This window comes from Aethalodelphis obliquidens, unplaced genomic scaffold (genome assembly GCF_003676395.1).
Source record: "Aethalodelphis obliquidens isolate GAN/ISIS:26980383/991018 unplaced genomic scaffold, ASM367639v1 scaffold7, whole genome shotgun sequence".
NCBI lineage: Eukaryota > Metazoa > Chordata > Mammalia > Artiodactyla > Delphinidae > Aethalodelphis > Aethalodelphis obliquidens.
The window spans coordinates 5,141,567-5,166,879 of NW_020837951.1; the positions used below are offsets into that span (position 1 = coordinate 5,141,567).

At 46.0% G+C, this 25,313-nt stretch overlaps 1 protein-coding gene and 1 non-coding gene across 20 annotated transcripts in view; both read right to left on the reverse strand.

Annotated features, from left to right (window-relative positions):
* The window catches only part of NUP214 (nucleoporin 214), a 144,497-nt gene that overhangs the window by 48,148 nt on the left and 71,036 nt on the right, over positions 1–25,313 (reverse strand). For 15 of the 19 annotated variants that reach the window (XR_003432435.1, XM_027104499.1, XM_027104498.1 and 12 more), the window contains 4 exons: positions 22,813–24,636; positions 20,712–20,782; positions 10,541–10,697; positions 3,648–3,800 (listed from right to left, as the gene is read on the reverse strand). Coding sequence is in view for 18 of the 19 variants with exons in the window: in XM_027104499.1 (XP_026960300.1) it covers positions 3,648–3,800; positions 10,541–10,697; positions 20,712–20,782; positions 22,813–24,636 (2,205 nt within the window). In the remaining variant the exon portion in view is untranslated. The remainder of the gene's footprint in view (positions 1–3,647; positions 3,801–10,540; positions 10,698–20,711; positions 20,783–22,812; positions 24,637–25,313) is intronic. The other 4 variants (XM_027104505.1, XM_027104504.1, XM_027104491.1 and 1 more) reach the window with 3 other exon arrangements.
* On the reverse strand, positions 18,725–18,859 carry LOC113620310 (small nucleolar RNA SNORA48). The gene has a single exon (XR_003432753.1). It is a non-coding gene; the product is annotated as a small nucleolar RNA SNORA48 (small nucleolar RNA).

The window sequence follows — 25,313 nt, forward strand, 5'->3', positions numbered from 1 at the left end:
AAGTCTCGTGAGATCCGACTGCCACCAAGAACCAACCCCACGCACGGCAGACCCCCGCCCAGACCCTCTGCCATGTTTTGAGACTCCTCACTGAAAAGTCACGCTCAAAAGCGCCGATCCCTACCCAGCTGTCAAAGTGGTCAGAGTTTATTACTTATCATCACATAGGCAAGGCATCTCGCTTCATGGAAACACAAATTATAAAATTAGAGGCTCAAATCCCCTCTCAGGGAGAATCTGCGAGCCGGGTTACAGAGGAGATGGAGAGGCTGACGCTCGGCCAGGTGCTTTTTACTTATTTAGAGCTTGAGAGCTCTCACATCTCTCACAGGAGTCTTTCTCTCCCTGTACAGAAGAATTTTTAAAAAATGCTCTCTCTGCAGTCAGGAACTACTCCTCAATAAAAAAGCACGCCGTTTCTTGTCTGGAGGAAGGCTGCTGCATAAATGTGATAAGGCAATCAATCAGCCGGGAGGAGAGCCCTGAGTCCACGACCCCCTGGGCAGGCTCCCAGCGCTCTCACTCACGTGGACACAGGCCTGCAGGGGTGGCACGCATGCAGGTGACCGCACAGGAAGGGCCAGGCGTGCCCAGGCCACCTCCCCTGATTGCCGGATGCCCATCAGGCGGGAAAACAGAAGGTCCTTCCCTAACTGTTCCTTCTGCTCCTGGGGAGGGTTCCCAAACCCCAAGATACTGCATACATCACTCTAGGCTATTAGCAGAGACACTTGCTGAGTATCTATTGAGCAGAACAGAGCAAAACGGTACAGGACGTGTGCTCTAAAGGGCAGCATTTCTTACAGTGACCATCGGCCCAGGAGCTACATGCTGAAGGGAGGAGTGGTGGCCCAGGCAGAGCCAGGAGGCGATTTGCCCAGGGAGACGGGGACCTCATTCTCGTCCCTTCAGAAAGTGAATCCCGTTGACAGAGGGATCACTCAGGCCTTCTTACTATGAGCGTAATCACAGCACAAGCTTCGGCCACCTGCAACAGGGAAGATCAACCGCTGGACACGAAAAGCTGTCAGCTGAACGCCTTAGTTAGCTGCTACTTTGTGGTTCAATCGTTTGCTTATTTACCATGAACAGCAGAAGCACAACTGAGAAGGTGCTTTCTGTGCGGGCTCACGTTTGGGTTTACATTCTGTATTTTAAAACCTTGAGTGAAATTCCAAGCCATGATAATGGAGACTGTTGGGTTACAAATATAACAGACTGGAAAAAAAAAAAAAGTGCTAAAAAACCCTTGCAGTTGAATTATTTAAGACTGATCACAGATCTGGTTACACTTTCTTCCTGGACACACAGGCCTTTATCTAGTGCCTTGTACTCAATAGTGTTCAGAGTTCTTGGTGGAAGGTGAGTGAAAAATGAGAAGTCACAATGATACAGAAAGTATACTGGACAGGAAGGGGAGGAGATTAAGCGCACACATGCACGCGCGCGCGCGCACACACACACACACACACACACACAAAATGCCCCCCAAACAACGAATCCATGTCACAGCTATGTGAAACAGAAGAGAATGGTCACTTGGGCTTTATTTCTGGAGACAGGCAACTCACTCCTGATGCTAGGGGGGTTCCAATTTTATTAGATGCTTATATTTTTTCTCCTCCAGAAGAGACAGAAATTTAGTAGCACTCAATGATAATAAGATTTCTGATTTACTGAGGGCCCTCCACGTGCCAGGTGCTGTACACCAGTTTGTTTCAATCCTCCCAACAAACCTGGGACTCCCTCCTTCACAGGTGAGGACCCCGAGGCTCAGAGAACATGTCTCTCATCTACGCTGAGCCAGCTGGTGAGCAGTAGAGCTGGGATTGGAACAGGGCTGAGCGACTCACAAGACTACCCATCCCCTCACCACTACATGCCACGCTGCCCCCTGCCACTACCACCAAATCCAGCAACTCCACTGACAGAGCAGTGGGGTGACCCCAGTGGACTGGGGGTGGCAGGAAGGTCATTTTCAGTCTGTCCCACTTCCTGTTCTCTCCTCAAATGATCTCCAGTGGTATTATTTTCTACTGCAACTGTACTCAAGGGAGGATGGGCACTTTTGGGATTTCAGAGACCCAACCAAACCATCAATCTAAAAATCCCTCGAGACCTCAATCTAGGTGGTTTCATGGGGCAAGTAATCAAATAGGAAAAATATTCTGAAACGTGGGAGGACACATTTTCTCTCAGACTGCAAAAATAAAAGGGGCAAATTCTCAGATCAACTGGGACATGATCCCAGGATAAGGAACAACATAGAAGATAAACACAAGAATCGAAGAAAACATGATCAGGTTCCTGAAAAAGTAAATTTAAAAGTCTTGATGATTAATAACCTAAAATTTCTTAGTCAAATAATATTTGCCTTGTCAAGCAGGACCAAAACCTTTGTAGCACTTTCATTTTTAAATCATTCACTGCAGGGAAGGGTGGCGGCAGAATAAAGCTGTGATGCTCATTTCTAGTCCATTTTAGATTCTAGGAAGGAGTTTAAAAAAACTAGCACTCATAGACTAACCCAGCCCAGGCACGGGTCTGAGTAAAGGTGCACAGTGCGTGCAGAAACCTCAGCAATTTCGGTTCTAAAAGGTGGGATTCCAGGTACTAATTTGGGGCAGTTCTGCTCCTCAGTCAGAGCCACCCAGGCATCTGCTCCTCGGGTAGGGTCCTTCCTCTGCAACCCCCCCCATAAATTCAGATACACACAAGGGAGAAGTATCCTGCCCGCTCACCTGCGGGGCACTTGCTTTATTTTGAAGAACTGCTTGCTCAGCAAATATCCTCCCCCTTGACCCCCTGCCTTAAAAAAGTCTTTTCACACAATCTTCCACACAACAAGGGCAGGTATGCACAGATCCCCTCTGTAGATCTCAGAGACAGAAATAGGATAGAGGGGCAGCTGACAGAGATGAAGTACGGTTTTGCAGGTAAACATATATTGTTCTTTAAAATTTTTAATTATAAGTGTAATAATACATGATTGTAAGAAGCCACACAGTTTATAAATGTATACTTTAAAAGTAATGCTGGGATAAAAAGTAGTACTGTAACGTTCTTTATTCCTGACTACATGGGTATATTCCAACTGCAAAAATTAATTGAGCTGCAGAGTTATGATATGTGGATACTGTATATGTACAGGAATATCAATACATTTATGTATGTTACACTCACAAGTACAAAAAAAAGTGATTTGGGAAGGAGGACAAATGATATAGACATAAGAAATTAAATAAATAATCTGTCTTGCCCATCACAGGTAATGGGCATCCAAGCAAATCTGACTTAGGATGCTTTCTTGTTTCTATTTCAGTTATCACGGTCTTATATGTTCCCTCACTTTGGTTGTTAAATGCAACTAAGTATTCACAATGCTTTCTTCCCTAAGAAAACATGAAGTTCTCTTCAGGGCTGCATGCTGTGCATTCTGTGCTTTTTAACATGTCTCAGGAGACCTAGAACAGCGTCAGAAACGTAGTAGATGCTCGATAATTAGAAAATGAATTTTGGGGAAAAGGTCCCTTCATCCATACTCCATACTCTCCCCTGAGAACACCCCAGAGAGCTCTCCTTCCAGAGGTCTGTGCAATGTTAAATACGCATCTAACAATAACCACAGCTAACAGGCATAGGAGTACCTGTTTTACTTGGAGTGGAAAACCCAAAGCCTTGGGAGGCCACACTTCCTCCTCCAGAGCTAAAGGTGCCAGCAGGTTTCTGGTCTCCAAATGATGAGCTGGCAAAGCCACCAAACGTCTTGGCTCCACTGTTTCCAAAAAGGTTAGAGGTATCTGAAGAGATGAAGAACACGTATGAGGGAGATCAGAGGGAGAAAAATGTCCTTATCTGCTTCTCAGAACAGAGAAGGAAGGAACCTCACTAGGTGTCTGCGGAGAAGGGAATGATAGAGAAGTCGAGGATCCAAGGTCGCTGAGACGACCTTGTGTGCTCCGCGGCATGTGGGATCTTCCCGGACCAGGGCACGAACCCGCGTCCCCCGCATCGGCAGGCGGACTCTCAGCCACTGCGCCACCAGGGAAGCCCTGCATGCATCTCGATGACAAGTCTTTAATCATTCCGGTGCTCAGGCTCAGGACTTCCTGTCGTGATTCTACAGGCACAAAACAACGGGGCCGCAACAGGTCCCAGTGAAGAGGCTCTTCTGCAGAAAGGTACCTGCGTGCCCACAGGTATCACAGGTATGTCCAACACAGGACCAACCCCGCAGCTGCACACGAGACCATTTGCTTCTGAAGAACAGGGCTGGTTTTCATGGATCTCCTCGTATGAAGACCAACTTCAAATTCTGTCAAACTAGAGAAAACAAAGAGCGAATCCAAACCGAGCGCGGTGGCTTCCAGCGTTCTGCTTTTACCGTCTAGCTGGGCATGCTTGCCACTGCTTGATCTGTGCAGAGAACGGCAGACGAAACAGGAAAAACCCTGCTGCTCCTACCTCTGATCTGATAGGAGCTAGGCATGCTCTGAAGAATGTAAGGGGCCAGCAAGACTTCCAGTCTGATTTCCTCTTTCTAAGAGGTTCAGTTAAGCCCTTGACCTTTCAGAGGCTTATCCAGTGGGTCGCTCCTGCAGCTACACACTGAACCGGCTCCAAGACTTAAAGGAAAAACGGAAATGAGGGACTTTCCTGGTGGTCCAGTGGTTAAGAATCCGCCTTCGAATGCAGGGGACACAGGTTCGATCCCTGGTCGGGGAACTAAGATCCCACACGTCGCGGGGCAACTAAGCCCGTGCGCTGCCAACTACCAAGCCCGCACACTCTAGAGCCTGCGAGCCATAACTAGAGAGCCTGTGTGCTGCAACTACTGAGCCCGTGCACTGCAACTAGAGAGAAGCCCGCGTGCCACAACAAAAGACCCCACATGCTGCAACGAAGATCCCGCGTGCCGCAACTAAACCCCACTGGAGCCACATAAATTAATTAATTAAAAAAAAAATAAGGAAGTGAACTACTAAAAACCAAGATGGGTGAGAAGTATTTTGTTACAAGAAATGTGAATCTGACAGGCAACGTATAAACAGCCAAAGTCAAATACACAGAAGTGCTTGGAGAGAGTACAAACAGCACACTAAGTAACAGGAATTTTTCTTTAACTCTTTTCCGGGGGGAGAGGGGAGGGATAACTCACATTTCCCCACCATGTTTGGATGCGTGTTTCATTAAAATGAGTTTGCACCCACAGTAAGGCAGCAAGAAGCTCTGCTGAAATGGGATCACTGCCCAAAGCCACAGGCATGGACAGGAGGCTGAAATGACGTGCTCCGGGTGGCAACGGGGCATTGACTCCATGTCACCAAGCGAGGCCTACAAGCACCTGCACAGGCCAGTCTTCCCCCAAGCCTGTCAGGCGCTCACGGAGAAGGTGACGGAAAGGAAAAGAGTGGAGGGCGAATAACTCTGCAAGTCGGGCCGTCTGCAGAGGTGGTCTACCACTAGCCCGTCAGCGCCAGGGTCTCTCATCTCGCTCTGCTGCCAATCCCACCCCAGTGTGAGATGCAACTCCGTTACTACTTCCGCTTGCAGTGCTCTTGACCTGCAGGCCAAGAAGTGAGGAGCCTCACCTCAGGGACACAACCACCTCAAATGTCTGTAGGCACCAATAACACAGAGCCTCGGACCACCGCAGGCTCACCTGCTCTGTAAAGCTACTGCTGACAGTGTGGGAGCTTGGCTGTGAGTAGGTCAGGCACTGAGAGCAGGAGTGGATAACGGATTCCTTTTCACCACCTTCACATACGGTCGCACGGGACTATATACCCTCCGGTAGAGTCTGCAAAATGCCCTCTGGAGCAGTCTGATCCTTCCCTTAGTGAGCCGGCTGAAGGTTACATCAGATTCCTCCAATGGCAGTACAAAACCAGGCTTCTCAGCCATTCCTTTTATTTGGTATTTCAAGAACAGAGGACTGCAATTTTCTGACTTTGTTAGCGCTACCAAGGCAAAAATTCCAAATAGCAAACAAATTCAAGTACAAGATTAGAGGCTAGATCTCCTCTTGGAGAAATCAGAAATACAGAGATGAAATGATTTTACTGGGACAGTGCTGGAAGACAAATTCTAGAGAAGTCAGAGAACATTTAGAAGTCTTCGGGCTTCTTTATCCCTTTATCTCTTTAAGACTCCTTTGTCTTTAAGATGTTCACAGATATGACAGTGGAATAAATGAGCTGTGCAGTCAGCCCTGGCTTCGAAAACCTAATAACTGTGGGGCAAGGACTTAATCTTCCCGAGTCCCAGTTTCCTCATACATATAATGGGACAGCCACTGTGCCCAGGCAAGGCTGCTGGGAAGACTGAATGAATTAATGTATGGAAAGCCCCTAGTCAGGCATAAGGTAGTCCTAGAAAACAGGACTTCCCTCTCTGTTTAACTTTTCTCCTGCCAATCATGTTTCCTATCCCAATCAAGTTTAATACAATAAAACAGAGCAGGTCAGCTGCAGAAAGTTAAACCCTTTTCATTTTGCAAAGATCACTAGAATCAAGCCATTCAAGTTGTAACAGCTGTCATTTGTAGTCTCCAAAGGAGCTCTGCATGTTGAAACATTTTAGGATTTATTTAAGCTGCTCTGAAACAAAGTAGCATTAAACGATGGGATGTCTGCTTCTCTCTGTCTCTATGGCCAACAATGTGCTTCTCAGTTTTCTCCTAGTGGCTCCAAAATAACAGTCTCTGGCTCTTGAGAATGTGGTGTGTTGGCTGTTGGAACAACATTTCACTGTGGAAGAGACTTCTTCACTTGTGAACTAGCCAGTAAGAAAGCCTGTCTCTGCAGAGCCACCGGATGACCTCCACTGGGGGTTCCAAGAATGGGTCACACTGGCATCCGCTTTGGGCTTCCCCCCACTGGTGCAACGTGGATCCTCCATGGTCTTTTATTTGGCAAAAACACTAGCAAAATCCAACAACAGGGTCTGACCCAACTTAAATTAAATGATACTTGATATAAATAACATCACAGAGACCAGGTCCCACGTCATTCTGCAGGTCTAAAGTCACTAGACGAGAATTCAACACACACTGAGAAGGCAGTTCTCAGAAGCCCTCGTCCAGGATACCTTCCCAAGACATTCTCTTAAAGAACAGTAGTAGAAGGAGCCTTGTGGGACCAAAGGATTCTCATCAAATGACTCCTTCATCCTCACACAAACATGTCTTTCAAGCCCCTGTGCAGAAAGAATGTGCTGAGAACTGTTCTCACCAGTGTCTTTAGGACAAGACTCAAGGAGGCAATAGGGCCTTACAGGTAGCAATTCACAGGACCCCCAGGGGTTAACCGTATCTATGGTAGAGTCTCGGGGAAGAGAGAGAGAAGAAACCTTTCTAGTGTGAGCTTCCGGATATAGAACACGCCAGCTCCAAGCACCAATGTTCCTAGCTTGTCTTTCTCGATCAATGCATAGTTCCAATTACTCCTCAGGCCTAAAGAGGGCAGCTCCAGGACCAGGCAGCCTGGGGCCTAAATGTCACCAAGGGAACTGCTGGCCGCCCAATCTGTGCTCAGATATCTATCTGCAGGGGAGCATGTTCGATGCCATGCGGAGTGATCACAAGGGCTGTCAGACAAGGCGCATGGGGAGGTGTTCCATTCCATGGCGAGGCCAGACGATCTCAGCAGGCAACACAGTGGATCAGAGCTCTGCACACATGCCAGGATGAAACCCTCCTTATGCCACTTAATGGCTGTTACCACTGGAAGTCAACATTCCCACTCTGAACCTACTTCCTTATTGGTAAAATGGGGACGGCCACATCTGAAAATACTGTTGTGAGAGGTGATTAGACCGCACACACTGAACAACTGGCGCACAGCAGGTGATCAGTAAAGATGAGTTCCCTTCTGCTGATGGCTCGTGAAAGAACAGAGCATAAGGGCTGCAGGATTCCAGAGAGGGAGAGATCACTGTGCATCCTCGTGACCTTTCGGCCACGCTGCAGAGGAAGACGTACATTCATGCTGAAAGGAACGGCAGGTTCAGAGGAGCGGCGTGTGGGAAGCAGTGTGAACCCTGGCACTGAAGCAGGGAGAAGTGAGGGTGTGTGTGTGTGAGCGCGTGCGCAGGCGAAGGAATTCAAAGTCAGAAAAGTGTGTCAGGGCTCATGGAGGGCCCTGCATTATAGCCCAAGGAGTTGGTCTTGACTTGCTTCTATAGTTAGTGGGACATTGCCGAAGGGTTCTGAGTAGGGAGAGTGGCAAAATAAAAGAGTTTTAAGACATTCAATTTGGTACAGGTTTCCAGACCACAGTGTAGGAGACAGCAGGCAGACAGGGGAGTCTGGAGACTCCTGTGATAACCTGGATGACAATGGGGACACACCCCACGATGACAGGGAAAAAGGAGAGGGAAAGAGCAGGGAAGGAAGTGTTTGGCAGGCAGGAAAAGAGCCGGGAGCCCATCCACACAGGGCAGGAAACTGTGCTGCTCAGAGGATCACACGCCGCACGGTCGCCCGAGGAGAAAGAGGCCGCCCCTGTGACCTGCAGAAAGCGTTCTCAGTTCTGTGGCGAGGCCAGTGTCCTCCCCAGGGGCCTTCCAGCTCCTTCTCCACTGTTCCTTCCTCTCATCCTGCACTTGGTCCTCAGGGCTACAGAAGCTCTTGTCCGTTTCACTAGCAAATTACGCAGTTTTAAAAACCAAAATAATGCTAAATCTTTCCTGCATACATTCAAATTCACTTAAACTTCCCTTAAATGTGAAAGTAAACTGCTGGTTTACAACAGCTGACGTTTAGGAGATGAAGACCTGCAGGTGTCTGGTATCAAGAACAGATATATGTTTATTTTAAACCAGAATTAAAGAATTAGAAACAATGGTGTGCCTACGAACAACAGGTCGGGGCTGGGCAGGGGGCGTCTGTCCCCGATCTGTAGCACTGTCCAGTTACTATGGTGTACATAACTACTCCCTGATGTCACTGAACAGGGAGCTGGGGAGAAACGTGCAAGCTGGCTCTCCTGAGCCGGTACAGGCCAGCTCCAGCCCAGCACTGAGAGAAGGCCGTTTTCTGCCAGGTAAGAGCCACGGCATTAAAGGTTAATCTGACAGGAGGAAAGGATTTTTTACAAAGATATGACACACCCACGTTTTAACAAAATAGGCTAGTAACACAATCTTGCAGACAATAATCTGCCCATGGGACAAACCCACATTTCTCACTAGCATGTTTTATCAAATGCCTGTTCTGTGCCAGACGCTGTGTTTGGCACCTTATGCACGATCTAGCTGAGTTCTAGGTCTGCCACTTTCTGGCTTTGTAACTAAAAATCACCTAACCGTTCTGGGCTTGTTTCTTGATTGGAAAAGGGAGACTGACACCCGAGGATCATGTTTTCAAAGTACGTGCCATGGAGCCCTGCAGTTGTGTGCTGATAGCTGGGAAAAAGATGGGGAAACCACCCAGGAGTATTGCTGGTTCTTGGCCCCTGCTTCTGAATACCCTGTTTTTCTCTGTTCTATGTATCAGGATTCTGCGTAAGAGTTCATCTGCAGAAACGGCTTCTGAAAACTGTTACTGGACTTGACTTCTAAGATCCCTTCATTCAAGGGTTCTAAATTCCTCCTAGCAGAACACAAACTTCTGATTATATAATTTCACAAGTTTAAAGCTATGTGTGTCTTCACTATAATCTCTCCTTATATATTACTAGATGAACAGTGACATCAAAATAACTGATCTGTGACTCCAGGAGTCTCAGCAAAGAGTTTTGCTTTTTAACTACATGAGCCTTAATATCAAGGAAACATCTGTTCTGTCTATGGAACACGAGCTCTCGCATTAAGATCGCGTATAGCACAACGGAAGAGAGAAGCTTCTGGCAGAGCGTATTAAACAAGAGAAGCTAAGATGAAGGTGACAGGTGCCCGACTTCCCATCTCAGTCTCCACTGGCAGCAGGATATATTTTTTTAGAAGATTTAAACAAACACATTTCTTTCATTTCCAACCATGAACAGACATCAACAAGGAATCAGCTGGAGAAGAAAAGTGCCGGCAGAAAGATACAGCTTCATTTGAAAACAAGACGAAAACGTAAGAGATGAGAAATAATGACGGCTTCAACTTTTGTGTGACATTTCTCTCCAGTAGCTGAATTTTAAAGCAAATTCAAAGAGAGTCCAACACAAATGAAAATCCAGATGCTCCTCCAAGCACACCCAGCTGGTTCTGCTGCTCTTTTACGCCTGTCTGCTTGCATTCATTTCAAGTCATTTCAATCCTAAGAAACAGAGCAATTTGGGCCTTGGGAGAGAAGAGGGGAGTAGCCCAATGCACAGATCCTCTCCCCCTGCAGCTCTGAGTCTCTCCATGATTATACAGGACATCTCACTAGAAAACCAAAAATAAAACCAAAATCAAAACAGATCACACTGCTTCGGGGTAGATATTTTAAATGGGCCTTCTAGACCTTTTCTTTCCTTTCTACACTTGTCACTGAAGCTTTGATAACACCACGAGGATGACGATGACGTCAGGGGACCAAGAGACTGGGAAAACTTGCTTAACTTACTTGGGGTGGCTGCAGATCCAAAGCCCCCGCTGGCCGAGCTGAATGGGTTTTTGTTGGCTGCGTCTTGGCTGGGTTTCCCTCCAAGGCCACTGAAGAAACCTCCCCCTCTTCCAGTGTTTCCAGACCCAAACACGCTGCCACTGGAAGAGGACGACTGCTAAAAAACAAAAGGGACAGGAAGCACGATAAGATGAGAAGTCACGGTAAAATGGCAGGCCACATCCACGGAGAGGAGGCACTCACAGCTGTGCAAGTGGGAGAAGCAAGAGAACGCTGATTAGTTCTGGTGCAGATGCTCTAACACCCACAAAGGAAGCTGAGCTCTGCACAGGAACACTCTCTACAATCACAAGTTCTCAAGTTCTTCTATGTGCACAGTTCTCTGAAAACATCATTTATGGTAGGTGGGAGTCTTAACAGTTCATCTGCCCTGCTGCCTGCAGTCTCTGCTGGACATGACGCCAGGGGCAGGAAAACCAAACCCTCAAAAGCGCCCCCAAATGCGAAAGTTTAAAAACATGTCTAGGTTATGATGAGCACCAATTATTTTAATTCCTCTAGTGTTTGGCTGACCTCATCAGCAACCGACGATAAGGGATTCACACTGTCTTTTCTCCCAATTTGCGCGCTTTTATTTCGTAATGACTTCCCCAGTACTGCAGAAATGAGCTTAAATTAGCTCCACTGTTGAAACGATGACCACAGCTGAATTCTGTCCAAGTTTGCAAATCTTATGCTCAGAGGATGGTGAGCACGTGCTGACACAAAGCTGTATCAGGCACCACACACTGTATTTTTGTTTAGAAACTGGTTCTTTAAGGGAGACCAGGGCTAGATTTGAGGGACAATTAATGATTAGTTAAGTATGATCTCTCCCTGGCTGATAACGTAGAATACGATGGGCCATTAGAAATGGGTCGCTGTGCACAGGAACCTTACAGGAGTCCCTTCAAAGGGGAGGGGGGGGAACCAGAGAAGTGTACAAGTCCCTCTTCTTTCTGGCAAAATAAACCACCCACCTCAAAACAGTGAGTGAAATATCAATAAATGAGCTAGGAAGGTAGTGCCCTTCAGAAAAGTGCCTAAAATGTAATTTACACGCTCAAAAAATGGTTGCTGTTCAGTATTTTGACAATGACGATAATGAACCAATGACCGAGCACTTTCTCTGTGCTAGGCACTTTTCTACGCACTTTACAAATAACTATTTAATCCCCACAACAGTCAAACCTCTAGCAGCCTGCCCCTGAAACATGCCCCAGCACATCCCTGCTCTGAGCCCCCGTGCCGTGACTTTCTGCCTGGACCATATGACAACTTTATTGACGTTCTGCTTCCCCTACAATCTGTGTTCACACAGCAGCTAGATCCTTGAAAATGGCAGTCAAAACATTTCACTCCTGCTTACAAGTTCTGAAAGATACACATGACTTGGCCCCATCCATCTCTTGGCATCGTCTTCTATCACCCCCCCCCCCCCCACTTGGTACAGTCACACCAGTCTTTTGTGCCTTGGACACGACAAGCTAATTTTTACCTGAGGGCAACATACTTAATGCACTTGCCTGTCTCTCTCCTTTTTTTTTCCCCTCTTTAAACTTCTTTAAAAACAACAGTAACTGTTTGCTACAACCATTTAATGATGAGTAACAGCTTTTTAAAACTTGGAATGAAATCCAACCATAAGAGCACAGGCTTTGATAACTAGTAAACTGACTTTCAAAGGAACGAAGATGTGACAACTACGCGTGCACGTGGAAAACAGAAAATATCAGGTTTCTTGGCTGACTTCCACGCATCAGGCTGAAACATAGGAAACTGCCAATATACGGACATTTTTGCCCTACAAGGAAAAAACCAAAACAAAAACCCCACCGAACGCAGCAATTTCAGATGGCTCAACTCATTTTTAAAAACATCATTTGAAAAGTAATGGATATCTGCAGAAATGAATAGAAACGGGTAGCACTTCACTGAAGTGAATGTGAATCGACAGTTATTGCATCCTCAGAAGCGGGTTAGAGTATTCCATTCATTTTAACTACAATAAATAACAATCGTTTTTAAAACTTTAAATTATGGAAAATCTCAAAAGTATAGATGGAGGAGCATAATGAACCCATGTACCCATCACCCAGTTTCACCCGCTAACTCCCAGCCAGTTGAGTGTTACCTAGAGCCCCATTTTCTTCCCCTCAGCCTTTATTAGTATGAAGTAAATCCCAGACATCTCACCATTTCATCCACGGATCTTCCAGCATAAAGCTCTAAAACATGAACCATAACCATAATAACATTATCGTGTCTAAAAAATTAATTCCTTTATATCATTGAATAGAGAGCTAGTGTTCAAGATCCAGCCTAATAAAGTTGCCAAAAACCCTGTGAATCTTGTCCAGCCTCCAGACCCAAGCACCATTTCACAGGAAGTAACAGGGTGCTACACTGCAGGGATCTCCAAAGGACCAACGATCTGCTTTGTTCATCAACTGTACTATGAGGGGAAATAAAAGAGAGGCGGTCCTGGGAGGGCAATTTATAGATACAGAGGCTGCAGAGAACTACCAGCCGATCTCAGTGAGTGAGGCTGACTTGATCCTGATTCAAAGAAACAAACGTAAAAACAGACATTTATGAGACTTCTTCAGAAAGGCATTTCCTGACTATCGAACCTAAATCAGCTTCCCTGATTACTGCCACATCATCCTGCTTTACTGTCTTCATAGTACTTAAATTAACTATTTGAAATGAAACTGTTTTAATAAAGACTGACACCCCTCCCCACCCCGCCAAATGTAAGCTCTATGGACATAGCTAACTACTTTTGTCTGTCTTACTCATTACTGAATCCCGGCATGAATGTTAAATTAATTTTCACAGTCCTGGTTCCCTACTGCCATTTTAACAACATTAAATCTTCTGATCCATAAACACAGCATGTCCTTCCACTTATTTAGATCACCTTTAATTTCTTTAAACAATGTTTCATTGTATTCAGAGCACACGTTTTGCACTTCTGTTAAATGTATTTCTAAGTATTTTACTCCTTTTCATGATACTGAAAATGAACTGTTTTCTTAATTTCATTTTCAGATGGTTTGTTGAAAATGTACAGAAATACAATTAATTTTTATATATTGATCTTGCATCCTGCAAACTTGCTGGTCCCATTCATTAGTTCTAGTTCTGTAGTGGATTCCTTTGGGATTTCTATATACATGATCATGTTACCTGCAGATGCATAGTTTTACTTCCTCCTTGCCAATCTGGATGCCTTTATTTCATTTCTTGCCTAAATGACCTCGCTACACACAACATATGCTCTTGAGAGCCACCCCTATGGTTGCATGCCATTAGCCGTCCTTCCCTTCTTATTGCTGAATAGTATTCCACTGTGTGAGGATGCCAGGGTCTACTATTCCCCTGCCGATGAACATCTGGACTGTTTCCAGGTGTGGGCTATCATCAACAAAGCTGCTATGAACATTCTGATAGAAGTCTGTCTGTGAGTATATATTTTCATTTCTTTTGGGTGAATACCTAGGACTAGAATTGCTAAACCCTAAAATTAGTGTATATTTAACTTATTGAGAATTTGCCAAATGGTCTTCCAAAGTGGCCGCACCATTTACCTTCCCACCAGCCAGCAACGCATTAAGAGATCTAGTCACTCTAGATCTTTTCCACATTTGGTCTTGTTGGTTCTTAAATTTCAGTAATTCTACAGGTATGACATAGTATCTCATGGTTTTAATCTGCATTTCTCTGATGACTAACAATGCTGAGCAAGTTTTCATGTGCTTATTGGCCATCTGCATAGCCCCTTTTGTAAAGTAGCTGTCCAAGTATTTTGCTTATTTTAAAATTGAGGTGTCTTTTTATTTTTGAGTCATAGGAGTTCTTTACATATTCTGCACAGAAGTCCTTTAATTTATGTATTGTAAATATTTTCTCCCAGTCTATACCTTGCCTTTTCATTTTCATAACAAAGTCTTTTGATGAGCATAAGTTTGTAATTTTAATGAAATCCCATTTTTCAATTTCTTCTTTTATGGTTAGTGCTTTTTTGTGTTCTAAGAAATCTTTGTCTTCCTAATGGTTTCTTCACAGTGGCATTATTGACATTTTGGGCCACATAATTCTTTGTTTTGGAGGGCTGTAGGATGTGTAGCCTCTACCCACGAGATGCCAGTAGCGTCCCTCACTCATGAGGATCAAACGTGTCTCCAGACGTTGTGATTGTGAAATTCCCCCGGGGAACGTGTCTCCAGATGTTGTGATTGTGAAATTCCCCCGGGGGGCAAAATCGATACCGGTTGAGAAGCACTGATTTACTCCAAGGTAGCAAAGATGTTCTTTTTGCCTTTTTGCCACGGTTGTCACATATTTAATACCTTGTTATTAACTGCACAATACATTGTTTCTCTTTATGTCATCAATATTCTTTCTTCAGCTGCTTTAAAAGTTTTCTTTTTGTATTTGGTTTTCAGAAGCTTAACCAGGTTGTGTCCAGGGGTGGTTTTCTGAGGTTCACAGAGTGTCTTGGATTTGTGGATTCCTGTTCTTCAACAAATTTGAAAAAGCCTGGCCATTGTCTCTTCAAAAAATTTTTTTCTCACCAATTCTGTCTCCTCTCCTTTTGGGACTCTGATTGCATTATGCTGAATTGCCTGATACTGTTGCACAGGTCACTGATGTTCCGTCCAATTTTTTTTCAGTCTCTCGGAGCTTCATTTTAGGTAATTTCTATTGACATATCTTCAAGTTCACTGTTCTTCTGTAGTATTCACTCTGCTGTTTAACCTGTCTAATCGTTTTTTATTTTGGATATTAGATTTAAACTTCAGATACAGACTGACTTTCTATTTGTTTTTGTAATTCCCATTTCTCTTCTGAGATTCCTTATTCAACCATTCTTTAATTTTCCTGTAAATCCTTGAGCACGACAGTTATTATAAAGTCTCTACCTGTTAGTTCTAATACTGGATCATCTGTAGGTTATTTTTTTGCTGATTTCTAAAGTATGACCGTAGGTCCCCCTTTTCATTTTGCTTCTTCACGTGTTACATACCTTTTTTTGTTTGTTAGGTATACTGGACTTTATACAGAGGAACGGTGGTGTGTGACTGAGGAATGCTAGCGTGTTCCCCAGAGAGTGAGAGACCAATTATTCAGATCTCCCTAAGTGTCCAGTTGATCGGGAACTGGTTCAGATTTAGACCGAACCCACCTCTGGTTAGCCAAACACTGCCTTTGCTTAGGGCTTAGCTTATTTGTCATGTAAGTGTTGGAGCCTGGAGCCAGAGGGCAGTTAGGCTGGAGTGCTACCTTTGGATTCAACAGTTTCAGGGAACAGGAGGTTGCAAGACTGCAAGTTCTTTCTGCTTTACTTTCTTTCTCTCAGCAAAATTGGGGGAGAGGTGAATAGAGGATTTTGATACTGAACTTGCAAGTCTTTCAGACTCCAATTTGTTGTTGTTGTTGTTTTTTTAAAAGCAGCTTTACTGGGATATAATTCATATACCACACAACTCACTGATTTAAAGTATAAAATTCAGGACTTCCCTGGTGGCACAGTGGTTAAGAATCTACCTGCCAATGCAGGGGACACGGGTTCGAGCCCTGGTCCAGGAAGATCCCACATGCCGTGGAGCAACTAAGCCCATGCGCCACAACTACTGAGCCTCAGCTCTAGAGTACGCGAGCCACAACTACTGAAGCCCACACGCCACAACTACTGAAGCCCGCGCACCTAAAGCCTGTGCTCCTCAACAAGAGAAGCCGTCACAATGAGAGGCCCACGCACCACAACGAAGAGTGGCCCCTGCTCGCCGCAGCTAGAGAAAGCCCGCGTGTGGCAACGAAGACCCAACGCAGCCAAAAATAAATAAATTTATAAAGTATAAAATTCAATGGTTTTGGTATATTACATCTTTAAGTTTTAAAACGTGTGGTAAAATATGTATGACATAAATCTTGCCCTTTTAATCATCTTTTAGTATACAATTGAGTGGCATTAATTATATTCACAATGTTGTGCAACAATTACCACCATTTCTAAAATTTTTCATCACCAAAACGGAAATTCTGTAACCATTAAACAAGAACTCCCTGGTCCCTCCTCCCCCCAGTTCCTGGTAGGCTCTAATCTACTTCCTGGCTCTAGGGATTTACCTACTCTAAATATTCCATACAAGTGGAATCATACAATATTTGTCCTTTTATATCTGGCTTATTTTACTTAACATAATGTATTCACGATTTATTCATGTGTAATATGAATCACCACCTTACTCCTTTTGAAGGCTGAATAATATTCCTATGTATGAACGGACCACCTTTTGTTTATCCAATCCTCTGTTGATGAACACTGGGTTGTTTCCATCTTTTGGCCACTGTGAATAATGCTGCAATGAGCAATGGTGACCAAGTGTCTGAGTTCTACTGCTGGGTCATATGACAGTTCTATGTTTAGCTTTTCAAGGAACCTGTTTTCCACAATGGCTGTACCATTTTCCATTCCAACCAGCAATATACGAGGGTTCCAATCTCTCCAACCTTTGTCAATACTTGTTATTCTTTGTTTGTTTTTTTTTTAAAAATTATAGCCCTCCTAGTGGTTGTGGAGTGGTATCTCATTATGGTTTTGATTTTCATTTTCCTAATGTTTATAATACTACTGATTATCTTTTCGTGTGTTTATTGGTCATTTGTTTGCCCTCATTGTTGCCAATAGCTTCCTCTGGCTTCTCCAGCCAGTAAATTTCCTTTGGCAAGGCCTCTCTTCCACTTCCTAAACCCAGGCCTGACATTTGCCCCCAAAAGCTGCTGTACCATCAGGCTCACCTACGATTAACTCCCGTCTGGAAATCAACTCAACAAGGCTTTCTGCCATGTTTTGATGGTCCCATTGTGACAGATTATATTTTCCAAAGATGGTCACAGTAGTATTTCTAGACCTAAATGCTCTTCTAGAGCAAGAGGTGAAGTCTATTCCCCTCTCCTTGAAACTGGGAGGGGCTTTGTGACTGCCTTGAACAAGAAGATGCAGTATACATGATGCTCTGTGACTTCTGAGGACAGCTTCTGCCTGGCTCCCTCTCTTTCTTGGAATATTCTTCCATGGAATCCAGCCACCATGATGTAAGGAAGCCCAGGCCATACAGAGAAGCCACATGTAGATGTTGTAGCCAAGAGTTCCAGTTAAGGCTGGAACTAACAGCCAAGCCAACCACTGGAGAATGCTACTGAGTTTTGGGGTAATTTGTTACACAGCACTAGATAATTCTAATATCCACAGAGTTAGTGTGATTTTCACACCATCTGGATTTTTCTTGGTATTATGATGAAAATGAAGTTCTTCTATATCCTGGCCAGAATCTACCTGTATCCTTAGATTCTTCTCAGAATACCCCTACTACCTGAAAGTTCATTCATTTTTACAATGCTTATCCTGTGCTAGCCACAGTCCTAAGCACTGGGGATACAGCAACAAATATAACAGATAAAGCCCCTGCCATGATAGAAAAAAAATTCATTTGAATTTCTAGCCCCTCCAATTGCAAATATAATTTCTGTGAAGGAAGAACATGAGGTGCAGGGCAGTAACCAATATGGAGTTTATCACAGTGAGCTTTAAATCTCTTTGCTCAAATTACGCCTGCGAGAGAGAGAAAAAATTTATGCCTGTGAAAGTCACGCACGTAGCTCTAATTTGTTCATTTCCACAATGTAGTAACGTTCTACTACAGAGTAATATAAGTTCATCTGCCCGGTGGAATGGCCATAGCTGTCTGGGTTGCTTCTAGTCCTGTTATTGTAACAGTGTACCCTGGCGCACAGGTGCATCAGTTTCTCTAAAGAACAAACTAGGAGTGGAACCACAGGGCTTTACTAGATCACACCAGACTATCTTCCAAGGTGGCGTGCCAACCTACGCCCCAGCTAAGAGTGTACGTGAGTTTCTGTGGCTCTGCGTATCTGCTGACATTTGGTATTGTTGGGCTTTTAAATTTCTGCTGCGTTACAGGTGTGCATCTCTTAGTGGTTTTACTCTGTGTTACTACTGAAGTTGAATGTGGTTGCGGTCCTCTGGCTATCCTTTTAAAAAATGTTTTCTTATTTCTCTCTTTTTCTCAATTGTGCTAAAATATACATGAAACTTACCATTTTAAGCTTTTCCCCCCAAGCGTCTGGGGCATGAACCAGGCATGGGCACAAACCAAAAGCCAAGCTGGGATAAACAAGGAGTTGCTTTGTCCCCGGCTGATATGAGACGGGCACCAGCAACTAGGTGCCACTCGACCCAGGTCAGGGGCAACATTTCAAGGATTTTAAGTGGCATTGAGTACATTCCACAATGCTGTGTAACCAACACTACCCTTTTTTATGACGTCTCTTGTCCTTTTTCTTTCTGTTGTGTTTTTCTATTAAGTTTTCTATGTACAGAGCTCAATGAATTTTGACATGTAACTGTTTATGATGTTCAACTTTTTTTTTCTTTGGCTGTGTTGGGTCTTCGTTGCTGCGCGCGGGGGCTTTTTCTAGCTGCGGTGAGCGGGGGCTACTCTTCGTTGCGGTGCACGGGCTTCTCGTTGCGGTAGCTTCTCTTGTGAAGCACAAGCTCTAGGCGTGCGGGCTCAGTAGTTGTGGCACACAGGCTTAGTTACTCCGCCGCATGTGGGATCTTCCCGTACCTGGTATTTTCAAGTTTGTCTTTTATGTCTTTACGGCACGTAAAACACAGCTGTTTTATAGTCTAGGAAGTCTTTGGAAATGTGTGTCTCATGTTTATTCTGGCTCTTGATCATAGTTCCTTGTTTCCTGTTGTGATGAATTTACGTGTGGGAATCAGTGTCCTTAAAAATTATCTGAGGCCTACAGTTACTTTTCTTCAGAGTGGCCTGACATCTGGAGACACCGCCATCCTCGGATCGGGTCAAGCCACATTCTCAGGCCGAGACCGGTGAATCTGGAGTCACAGCTTATCGTGGGGAGGGTCTCTTTTAGCCCTCCCACTTTGTACACGTCTTGTTGAATGATGTCTGCCCCTTTGCCCTTTTGGTGTTGTTAACGTAGGCAATTCAGGTGCTCTCAGATTAGTACATGCTCTCAGGGCAGAACTGGCTTCTGTGCTCCACTCACTTCTACAGGTTCCCATTTTCCCTTTAATCTGGTTTGGTTAAATACCTGATTAGTTTATAAGTGCTTTTGAAACTGGTTTGTACGTTTTATGTAGCCATTTTTAGCTGTTTTCAGTGGGGAACTTGAAAACCAGAAGTTCTGTTTCTCGGTCAAGGATCACTGACTAGGGCAGGGCCCATCTTCTAAGGAAAAAGGTGATAGAGAAAATCTCCTACTGAAGACTTGGAAGAAACATAATATGGCTACCACTTTCTTAACTACTGGACAAGTACCAACCCCACCTTTAGAAAGTCTCAATCGTTTCCAATATATCAGAGTACCTTATGAAGTTACTGTGATCTAAACGCAGCAGCTAGCTTTTACAACAGTAAATTTAACCCCTCTGGGCCCTCCGTGTCCTCATCTGTCAAATGGGGATAATAACAGCGTTACCTTATACAAGTACTAATGATTCCAGGACTCAGTGCGTGTACAGCACTTAAAACCACACCCAGCACATAGATAACCACTAGCTAGACAAAGTGAAACGGCTCAGGTCACCGAAAGGTCCCTGGACTATATACTGCTTCGCACAGGGGCCACATACAGTTTCTGTTGCATATCCTTCTTCATCTTGTTTAAACAACGACTTAAACAAATAAAAACTTTTAGCTCAACGGCCTTAAAAAAAAAAAAAAAGGCCAAGGAGCAGATTTAACCCATGGGCCATAGTTTGCCAATCCCTGGCCTAACAACAGGCAGAAGATTGATGGAAATCAGGCAATGTGCTTTAAAGTGCTTCCTGAGAGGACTTTCACACAAGGATTAAAACTGTAGTGATTCTCTCAAATCAGAGGCTGAGACTTCTGCATCCCCAAGGGAGCTACAGAAGGCAGAGCTTGAGAACAACAGGGCTGTTTGTTGGGGCTGGTTACATCCTACAGGACCGGTTACATCCTACGGGAACATGACTGATTGTATCCTATAGGAACGACGCAAATGGGTTTGATACATGTTGACGTGAATAGAGGCAAACATCCATATTTACCTGGCCAAAGACTGTTCCACCAGTACTGGCTGCTTGACCAAACAAAGAACCAGTATTACTAGACCCAAAACCTGTAAAATAAAAAGAAAACCAAAGTTTAATTTGGATGAACCTTCTATAATATCAAAGTTTTGTTTTTTACTTTTTAAATGGCATTTAGGTGTGCTAAAGTGCCTCACAATAAGTCAACTCATGAAGAAAATCTGTTTTCCTACCTAGGAAATGGAGACAATTATGAGTAAATAATTGAAAGAAACTCTTTTTTTCATTGCTAGAATTTTATAATAGTAAAAAAAAGTCCCAAAGTCCCAAGGACTGAATCCTTGTCTCCTACCAAACCCCAGGCGGGTGAGGTCTCTCAGCGTAGCTCCCCTAGACTTAGAGCTGCCAAGAGAAGTGCTTCCAGTGTCTGACTTAAAACCATGAATACTCCTACTCCCTGGTTACCTCTAATCTCAAATACCAGATTCTTTCAGGGTAGTTTATCTTTCTTCTAGGTGGCATAATGTGGTTGAGGTGCTGAGTTAACAGGGCCTGGGAGAATCAGGAAGAACTATATTTTATAACAAAAGAGCCCCAGATGAGGAGCTGGAGGACAAGAGTTCCACGCTCATTTCTGCTACTGGTCTAGGCAGGGGAGCTCAGGCAAGGCTCAGTTCCTCAACCAGCGCTGGAGGAGGCCGCTCAGGTTATCTTTCCACCTAGCTCCTGTAGGAAAGAAGGGTTTTTCAGAGGTTCTCAGTTGTACTGAAATAGTTTTGATTATACTTGTGAACGAGGATTCTCAAGTTTTGACTGCAGAACAAAAAGATGCACTAGCGACAGCGTTAACTATCCTACTCTCTTTTAAGACCCACAAGGCCTCTTCCCTGCCCGTTCTCTAGACCAACTTATCACATCTCCTCCCGTCACTCAAACAGGCCAAGCAGCCTCTTCACAGGGCATCAGGTGGATCCCCAAACTGTCGTGCACCACTGTGTTCTTGTAGTGGAACATAGTGGGAGCTTCACAAACATTTGTTGAAGGCAGGAAGGAAATGACTTCCTTTCTAATAAGTTATGAAACAGTTTCCAATAAATTTTCACCAAAGGAATGAACGCGCAGTTACTTGTAATCCTGTCCACCAAATCATTAATCTTTGATTCCGCCCCCCATCCCCTGAGCCTGATGGCTGAAGAAATGCCTTTCATAAGATAACCATGGAGAAAGGAAAATTAGAAAAGATACTTGAGTTGTCCTGTCTACTGGTTTTAGGAGCAAAAGCAGCTGCTAAGATTGGACATGCAATAGTGAGGATTACATTTTACTTTCAAAAATAGTAAAATTTAAAGATTTGTTTTTTTAAAAGAATTACACTGGGGCTTCCCTGGTGGTGCAGTGGTTGAGAGTCCGACTGCCGATGAAGGGGACACGGGTTTGTGCCCCGGTCCAGGAGGATCCCACATGCTGCGAAGCGGCTGGGCCTGTGAGCCATGGCCGCTGAGCCTGTGCGTCCGGAGCCTGTGCTCCGCAAAAGGAGAGGCCGCTACGGGAGAGGCCACAACAGTGAGAGGCCCACGTACCGCAAAAAAAAAAAGAATTACACTGAAAATAGAAAAATAATCCAACTTCTCAAATGTCACTATTTGCCCTTCTAGAAAGCAAGGTGGTGTCAGCGGAAATATGAAATATCGGCAGCGCAGAGGACTAGGATGAGGAGCTCTGGAGTCTAGTCCTGGCTCCAGTACTGGCACTAAATGACATTAGATCAGTCACCTCGAGGCCTGACAGGTTTGGACATAATGACCTTGCAAATGTAAAATTTCATACTTATGAGTCATTTGTTATTTGCCATGACTTTACATCTGTTTTTCTCCCCCCATGAAACTGGCACTCCGGTGGCTAGGAGAGTGGAGAACTTGCTGAGAAGCACAACTGGAGCTGCAGTGATTAGACCAAAGAAATGCCCGAGACTGCCAGTGGCCAGGCTCCCTTCCGGACTTTTCAGAGCCTCTTCTGTTTTCCTTTCCTTTCTTTTAATCACCAAACTAATGCAGATTTGCTGCAAATGTTTCAAATAATACAGAGGACAACAAAGTAAAAATCTTCCATAAATTCTTACCTGAAGCTTGACAAAAGCTAAACCCAGAGGATGGCGCTGTCGTGGTGGTGGCTGAGGTGCCACCGAACACAGAGCTTCCCTGCCCAAAGCCAGGGCCCTGGCCGAAAGCAGGAGGGCTGCTCTGGCCAAAGAGCCCCCCTCCAGTGTTGGCAGAAGACTGTCCAAATGAGAAGGAGCTGGAGCTACTGGCGCTTGAAGATGCACCGAACACGTTCCCGCTGGTGGACGCGGGGGTGGGGGACGCGGACTGACCAAAAGCCGGCACGGAGCTGAAGCCGGGCTGACTGAAGGAAAAGCCGCTCGCGGGGCTGCTGGTCGGCTGCCCGAAGGCCGGGGCCTGCCCGAAGCTCGTCTGTCCAAAGACCGTCGGGGCGGAGGTGCCAAACGCTGGGCTGCCGAACCCCGAGCCGCTGACCTGTGGCGCGGCAGCCGCCGTGCTGGCGATGCCGCCCGCCTGCTGTACGAACAGGCTCGGGGCAGTGCTGGCGGCCACCTGCCCAAACATGGGGGTCGCCGAGGGGGCGGTGGCTGTGTGGCCGGTGAGCTGGCTGAAAGCCGAGCTAGAGCTGGCGGCCGGTGGCTGAGTAAAGACAGGCGAGCCCGAAGTGACCGCCCCAAACACTGCGGGCTCCGTGGCTGGGCCTGGAGCATCACCGGAAACAGCGCTGGAGGTGGCGGGAGGCCTGGATGTTTCTGGGGCCACGGGGCCGGCACCTGGGACGGCAGGTGCTGCGACGGCAATCTGCCCAGGCGCTGCCGGGGTGGGGGCAGGGGACGGCGGTTCGGTCTTGGCGTCCGGGGCCCCGGTGGCTGCCGGAGTGGCCTCCGCGGACGGCGCTAGGACGGTGGCACTGGGCGCCGCTGTACCAGGGCTGCTGGCCGCAGGCTGGGCGAGAGCGGGCTCCTTCTTCACAGAGTCAGACGTTTGAGAAGGAGCTTGGGGAAGCTGGGCGGATGGCTGCTGCCCTAGGAGGGAGGCTGTTGACACCAAGGCCTCACTACCACCTGGCTTCTCAGGCAGAGCCGATGACGTGGCTGCTTCCGTGCTTTTAGCGGAGGACGTGGGCACGGTGGGAGCAGATGCTGAACTCAGGAGGCTGCCAAACGACAAGGCGGGGAGGGATGTAGGAAGGGGTGTGGCAGCGGCAGCGGCAGAGGACGGCGCTGTACTACTTGTCTGCTGGCCTCCGAACGGAAAACTGGTCTTGCTACCGCTTAGCGATAGCCCCGCAAAACTGATTACGCTGGAGGGTCCCGCACTGGTGAGCGGCAGGCTGCCAAAGACGCCAGTTGAGGAACTGCCGGGGCTGGGGCCGGCCGCAGCCGCCAGGGTCACTGTGGTGGCAGCCACAGAGGAGGTCACGGGAGGCTCCACGGGCTTCCCCAGCACCACGGGGCCGGTGAAACTAAACCCGGAGGGGACGGCCGAAGTCTTGGTGGGCTGTGCACTAGCACCAGTCCCGCCTGGGGATGAAGCCTTACTGGCTGCCTTTGTAGAATCATCTGCTTGGCCAACCCGCAGTCCTGAAAAACTTCCTAGAGTCTCTCCAGCCAGAGAACTTGGAAACAGAAGCTCTCCCAACTTGGACGGCGGAGCTTCCACCTTGCCAGAGGGGGTGGAAAGAGCAATTCCAGAAGGTGCCACAGGCCTGCCGCTGGATGGAGCAGACTCCCCAGGAGAGGGACCAGCAGCTCCCGTGCTACTTGACGTCGTCATTCCCGAGGGAGGGGAGCTTTCAGGAATGGCCTCGTAAAAAGGTTTGCCTGTCCCGCCAAAGGAGAATGTGTCCAGCTGGTTTGACTCTTTGCCGGGGGGTGCTGCCACTAGCAAGAAAAATAAATTAGGAAATGGACTGGATTTCACAAAATATGACCTATCACAGTCTCACTGACTTTTCTAAGCCAAAGCCTCTCTCCTCCCTCGATACTGTCAGGGACAGCTTGTTCTGACAGCAGCAGACAGAACAAATGCTTCTCCGCAGGAACGTTAGCTCTGAGTCATCTCACTGAGGTGGGATGAACGAATGTTCTCTTTATGACCATTAAATAATAACAAATACATCTCTATCTAGAGTACATGAAATTAACCTAGTGGCCCAAAAGAGAAAGAAAAGGCATCTTCCCACATTTCCCCCGTGTGTGCGCCGCAATAACATTCCTGGCAACAGTACTAGCATGTGGACCTCCTGAGAGACCAGGAATTGATCCTTTTTTTTTTTTTTGGCCGCACCATGCGGCTTGTGGGATCTTAGTTCCCCAACCAGGGATTGAATCCAGGCCCTTGACAGTGAGAGCACGGAGTCCTAACCACTGGATCACCAGGGAATTCCTCCTTTGGTTTTATGGACAGATAGAGTGTCAATCCACAGGCAATCATTTTTACCTATAATTAAGGGCTACTTCCTAGTGCTCTCCTCACTAAGTGCTTTCATGGCAGCAGTGTGGCCAGATGGTCAAGGACATACGTGGGCTCTGAGGCTGGGGGCTCTGCCACTTGCTGG